Below are 6,830 nucleotides of genomic sequence, written 5' to 3'. Positions count from 1 at the left end.
TGATCCCTTTGTCTCCAACACTTTCAGTTGGCACCTTTGCAGAGGAGGGGCCCAGGCCATCAGTTGCTAGGAGACAGAGTGCCCGGCATTTAGGTGCACTGGCCCCTTCCTCTGTAGCAATGACACACCCTTATCCCACCACCTAGATACTTAAGAACTGCATAGGGGACACTGAGGCACCAACACAGTGTTCAGAGCAAACATTAAGAACAGTCCCAGTTCGTCACAGTAACCAAACAACATTGTTTGCTGTTATCTTTTATTTTATTATGGTATTTACAATAAATGTGACAAATGTCTTGTGCCCTTTAAGATCCTTCTAGTTTTTATTGGTATAACAGCTGCCCCTGCTTCTGGACCGGATCATGCAGGAATGGAGCTACCTCCGCCACCCGAACCCGGAATCTCTCCACCTTACAGCCTGGATGCTCCATGACTGAACCCAATGGAGATGCAGTGCTCCCAGCAGGTCAGATAAGTGCTGCTCGGTAGTAGGAAGCCATCAACCAGGGTCACCTACCTGTCCAAATGGAAGAGCTTCTCCATATGGTCAGATCAGCAAGGTCACGATCCACTGGGGGTCCCAATCCCTATTATCCTAGACTATTTGCTGCATCTCAAACACCTGGGCCTTTCCCTCTCCTCGATTCGTATTCACTTGGTGGCCATCTCAGCTTTCCATCCGGGAGAGAGGGGTACCTCGGTGTTCGCGAACCCGCTGGTTAGTCGTTTCCTCAAGGGCATGGACAGGCTATTTCCGCATTTTCGTCAACCAGCTGCTGTCTGGGACCTGAATCTGGTCCTCTCCGCCCTCACGGGACCTCCCTTCGAGCCCCTGGCTTCGTGCTCCCTGTTGTACTTGTCATATAAAACCGCCTTCCTGGTGGCGATCACCTCTGCCAGGAGGGTGTCGGAGCTCAGGGCGTTGACATCCGAGCCCCCGTACATTGTCTTTTATAAGGACAAGGTCCAACTTAGACCTCACCCGGCCTTCCTCCCCAAGGTCGTCTCCCAGTTCCACATGGGACAAGATATCTTTCTCCCGGTGTTTTATCCGAAACCACACTCTTCCGGTGAGGAGCGGAGGTTACATTCCCTGGATGTCCGCAGGGCCTTAGCCTTTTACACTGAACATACCACACCGTTTAGACGCTCGACTCAGCTCTTCATCGTGGTGGCGGATAGGATGAAAGGGCTCCCGGTCTCCTCTCAGCAAATCTCTTCGTGGATCACGACCTGCATGCAGGAATGCTACCGCATAGCTAAGACCCCTGTCCCTCCGGTCACAGCCCACTCCACTAGGGCGCAGGCCTCCTCTGTGGCGTTCCTGGCTCAGATCCCGACTCGGGAGATTTGTAGAGTGGCCACGTGGTCCTCCGTCCACACGTTCACATCACACTATGCCATCACGCACCAGGCTAGAGATGATGCAGCCTTTGGTCATGCAGTACTCCAGTCAGCAGTGAACTCCGACCCCACTACCTAGGTTCAGGCTTGTGAGTCACCTGCTTGGAATGGACATGAACAACCACTCGAAAAAGAAAAAAACGGTTACCTACCTTTTAGTAACTGTTGTTCTTCGAGATGTGTTGTTCATGTCCATTCCAACACCCACCCTCCTGCCCCTCTGTCGGAGTGCCAGCAAGAAGGAACTGAGGGGGTGGAGGGTCGGCGGGCCCCTTTATAGGGCGCCGTAGTGACGCCACTCCAGGCGGCTCCAGGGCCGACCCTACGGATGCTGCTAGGGGAAGATCTTCCGGCTGGCGTGCACGTGGCGCACACACACCTGCTTGGAATGGACATGAACAACACATCTCGAAGAACAACAGTTACTAAAAGGTGCGTAACTGTTTTTTTCTTATTACAGGTAAGAAACTTTTCCTACTAAGTGCAAAATTAAACTTCCATTGTAATAAACTTTTTATTTACTTCTCTCGCCCATAAAGTGTGAACTTTTGAATACCGTCTTCATGTGAACCTAGGCAGAATCAAGAATCAGGACTGAAGCCTCTTGTGTTTAGAGATGTGGTAGAAGTTGCCATTCCTGTTGCAGAATTGTACTCCAGATTATAAGCTTTAAATTTAAATTAAAAAAGAGGAGGAAGGAAGGAATGCAATTCTCCATTGAAATATGTCCCCTTTATACTACTCTGGGAATGCAAAAGGGACATGGGGAATACACCCTGCATAGCTGGCTCCTATATAGCTAGCCCCCTTTCCTCTCTGTGACTGCCAGTGACTTAAGGGTGTATGAGAGCTAGGAGGTATACTCGCCATTTTCTGTGGCCCAGCGTGCCAATGAAAGAGTACAAGTTACAGCAGCTCAGAGGCTCAGTTCTAATGTAACCAGGGGCAAACCCCAACTAATCCCAGAATAAGTACTCCCATTTCTGTGCTGAACAAGTATTGAGGTACTCTTGAATCATGCTCAAAGTTGAAGCCTATAGTGCTAGCCATTATGGTTGTAATGATAGATTCCTCTTAATGTTTTCAAGGTTAAATTAGTGCCATGCTGTCTGCAGACAGACTGAAGCAGTAGTCAAGAAATGTAAACATCCTCAGTCATCTAAGTGATGAGTTAATACTGGCACTGAAAGATGACAGTTTGTGTAAACAGTGTTAATTATTTAATTGCTGATTATTCTGGCAGAAACATCTAGCTAATGTCTTTTTCCCATGCTGCCAAAAGCTTAACTCTTTCTCTTTGGGGTGGTTCCTGATAGTCTGAGCAAAAGGATTCTAGGTGCTGGCCAGAACTGAGCCAACATCTACCAGTTGCAGTAACAGACGTTCTCTTTGTTCTACTATTGCTGAGTATTTTTTGGTTTGTTTTTTAGAAATGAGTCTTTACCAACTTTTGTCTTTCATCCATTTATTGAAGGCTTCTAACTACAGAAAAGCTGGCTTGGGTGCTGCCCAGCGGAAGAAAAGTGGATTGAAACCAGAACTAACTGAATTACAACAGCAGGAGATCAGAGAAGCTTTTGATTTGTTTGATACTGATGGATCTGGAAGCATTGATGTAAAAGAACTGAAGGTTGTAACTTTTTCTGTATGTTTATTTTCAAAGTTGTTGCTGTTAACCTGCTCTATTCACCAGTGTCTAAACTCAGTTGTAGACTGGCATTGTCAGTCACAAATAATATATGAAATGGCTTGTTTTCTGAGAACTAAATTTTACAAATGTAAACCAATGTTTGGGTGCCCAACAGGGCCAGATTAATTCTCCTGTGGGCCTGGGGCTATTAGATTTTGTGGGGCCCCTGTATACAAGTCTTTTTCCTAATTTAAAACAAAATGATCACAATTATGGCATTGAGACTATTAATGCTATACTAAACTTACCTTTTAATTAACATAAAGCAGTTCTGTGGTTACATTTCAGTCTTAAAACATGTAGAATAGAGATAGTTAATTCAAAATAGCCTACTTCTTACCTTAGAACAGCAGTGATATTCGTTTCTTTCTGGGAGGGAGTTTGGGTGCAAGAGGATGCTCCAGGCTGGGGTAGAAAGTTGGAATGCAGGAGAGGTTGAGGGTGCGGGCTCTAGGAGGGAGTTTGGTGCAGGAGGGGATTCTGACCTGGGGCAAGGGGTTGGGGTGCAGGAGGGGGTATGAGGTGCAGGCTCTGGCCAGGAGGTGCTTACCACAGGCAGCTCCCGGCCGACGAGGCAGCAGGGATTAGGCAAGCTGCCTGTCTGCATGCTGTGGCCCCATGCCACTCCCGGAAGTGGCCGGCTGCTGTCACGTCTCTGAGCACCCTGGGGGGAAGGGGACAGCGTGTCTCCATGTGCTGCCCGCAAGTGCTGCTCCCGCAGCTCCCATTGGCTGGGAACACAGTGCTGGGGCAGCAGGCGGAGGTGCCTCTGACGTGCCCCACGGGGGCCGCAGAGATGTGCCAGTAGCTGTCCACTTCTGGGAGCAGCGTGGGGCCACGGCATGCAGACAGCCTGCCTGAGCCGTGCTGCGCTGCTGGACTTTTAGTGGCCTGGAGATTGATCTTGGAGCCTCTGCCTGGAGATCGCAATCAGTTAATCGCGATAGGTTGGTGATCACTGAATTGTATATAATTATGGATTTATTTTTGAGGGACCCCCCCCTTCACCTGAAGTCCTGGGCAGCAGCCCCTAAAGCCCCGCATTAATCCAGCCCCGGTGCCCAACTGGAGAAATCTCAGGCTGGATTTTCAGATGTGTTGAGTTACTCCCAGCTCCTGTTGACTTCAGTGACTTTAAACGCCAAATCTTGTCAGCACAGTCTGGCTGGTCTAATTAATATATTGATAATATGTAAAAGTTAATTTTAGAACCAATGGATGAATTTAGCTGCTAAGATAACAGAAATTTGCAATATGTTTCTTAGGTAAAATAATTCGATGTGTCACATGCATTCACGATTTTTCACACTGTTCAGGAAATGGATTTTTCAGTTTGGGAGGAGTTTCATGACTCTGAAACGTCTTCCATTCTGAAATGCAAAGAAAAAAAAAATAGGAATTTTTCTTGACCAGAAACACAGAAAAATTTCTGGTTGATCCAAACATACCCCAAATCTACCCTAATCCAAGTATTTTTGAAACTGAATGTAATCTTTCTAAATTAAATTTGCTTCAGGCACCTAGCATGCTCCTGATGCTATATAAATAATCATTTTTTGAGTAGCAGTAAGCATAGTTCAAAGTGCTGAAAGACTGCAGGTACAAAATTTAATTTTAAAAATACCTTCTGTTAACCCCATCTATGACAGTCTAAATCAGTGATTATCAAACTTTTGTACTGGTGACCCCTTTCACATAGCAAGCACAAGCTCCCCTTATAAATTAAAAACACTTCTTAATATATTTAACACTATTATAAATGCTGGAGTCAAAGCAGAGTTTGGGATGGAGCGCGCAACCCCTCCGTGTAATAATCTCACGACCTCCAGTTTGAGAACCCTTTGTCTAAACTACATGTTTGGTAAAGTTATGTTTTGTATTTTGTTTGTGGCCCGTAAAAGGCATGGATTTTGTTTTCTGATGGTCACACTGACTGATTTTAAAGGACCTTAAATACCTAATAGTTGTTACATTTCTAGGTTTTGGGTTTTTCTCTCTTTAAATAAATATCAAAAGTCCCTAGAGCTAGGAATGGGGATTCCTTTTAACTGTTTATATATCAATAAGTAGAGTAGTTATTATGTTTTATAATTTACTTGAGGCCTGTTCCTCCTTACCTTAACATTAGTGGGAGTTTTGCTGTACAGTTCAATAGGAGTAGGATCAGTGAGAACAGGAGACCTGCAGAGACTTGAAGTCCCAGTTCAGCAATTCAATTCATCTGTAAAATACCCTGAAAACCAATATGTAATTTAAGAAAAAGACGGTTACTCACCTTTGTAACTGTTGTTCTTCGAGATGTGTTGCTCATATCCATTCCAGTTAGGTGTGCGCGCGCCGCGTGCACAGCCATTGGAGAAACTTTTACCCTAGCAACACTCGGCGGGTCGGCTGGGCGCCCCCTGGAGTGGCGCCACCATGGCGTCGCATAAATACCCCAGCCGACCCGGCCACCCTTCAGTTCCTTCTTGCCGGCTACTCCGACAGTGGGGAAGGAGGGTGGGTGTGGAATGGATATGAGCAACACATCTCGAAGAACAACAGTTACAAAGGTAAGTAACCGTCTTTTTCTTAAATTACATATTGGTTTTCAGGGTATTTTACAGATGAATTGAATTGCTGAACTGGGACTTCAAGTCTCTGCAGGTCTCCTGTTCTCACTGATCCTACTCCTATTGAACTGTACAGCAAAACTCCCACTAATGTTAAGGTAAGGAGGAACAGGCCTCAAGTAAATTATAAAACATAATAACTACTCTACTTATTGATATATAAACAGTTAAAAGGAATCCCCATTCCTAGCTCTAGGGACTTTTGATATTTATTTAAAGAGAGAAAAACCCAAAACCTAGAAATGTAACAACTATTAGGTATTTAAGGTCCTTTAAAATCAGTCAGTGTGACCATCAGAAAACAAAATCCATGCCTTTTACGGGCCACAAACAAAATACAAAACATAACTTTACCAAACATGTAGTTTAGACAAAGGGTTCTCAAACTGGAGGTCGTGAGATTATTACACGGAGGGGTTGCGCGCTCCATCCCAAACTCTGCTTTGACTCCAGCATTTATAATAGTGTTAAATATATTAAGAAGTGTTTTTAATTTATAAGGGGAGCTTGTGCTTGCTATGTGAAAGGGGTCACCAGTACAAAAGTTTGATAATCACTGATTTAGACTGTCATAGATGGGGTTAACAGAAGGTATTTTTAAAATTAAATTTTGTACCTGCAGTCTTTCAGCACTTTGAACTATGCTTACTGCTACTCAAAAAATGATTATTTATATAGCATCAGGAGCATGCTAGGTGCCTGAAGCAAATTTAATTTAGAAAGATTACATTCAGTTTCAAAAATACTTGGATTAGGGTAGATTTGGGGTATGTTTGGATCAACCAGAAATTTTTCTGTGTTTCTGGTCAAGAAAAATTCCTATTTTTTTTTTCTTTGCATTTCAGAATGGAAGACGTTTCAGAGTCATGAAACTCCTCCCAAACTGAAAAATCCATTTCCTGAACAGTGTGAAAAATCGTGAATGCATGTGACACATCGAATTATTTTACCTAAGAAACATATTGCAAATTTCTGTTATCTTAGCAGCTAAATTCATCCATTGGTTCTAAAATTAACTTTTACATATTATCAATATATTAATTAGACCAGCCAGACTGTGCTGACAAGATTTGGCGTTTAAAGTCACTGAAGTCAACAGGAGCTGGGAGTAACTCAACACA

At 44.2% G+C, this 6,830-nt stretch overlaps 1 protein-coding gene across 1 annotated transcript in view; it reads left to right on the top strand.

Moving 5' to 3' along the window:
* LOC116834789 (uncharacterized) overlaps positions 1–6,830 on the top strand; it is a 45,817-nt gene that overhangs the window by 30,479 nt on the left and 8,508 nt on the right. Inside the window, 1 exon segment of the mRNA XM_032797096.1 lies at positions 2,882–3,037. Within this exon segment, the coding sequence (XP_032652987.1) occupies positions 2,882–3,037 (156 nt within the window).

Source organism: Chelonoidis abingdonii, chromosome 5, assembly GCF_003597395.2.
Source record: "Chelonoidis abingdonii isolate Lonesome George chromosome 5, CheloAbing_2.0, whole genome shotgun sequence".
NCBI classification, from domain to species: Eukaryota; Metazoa; Chordata; order Testudines; family Testudinidae; genus Chelonoidis; species Chelonoidis abingdonii.
The sequence above is the reverse complement of the archived record's forward strand: the minus strand, read 5'-3'. Positions and strand labels throughout refer to the sequence as shown.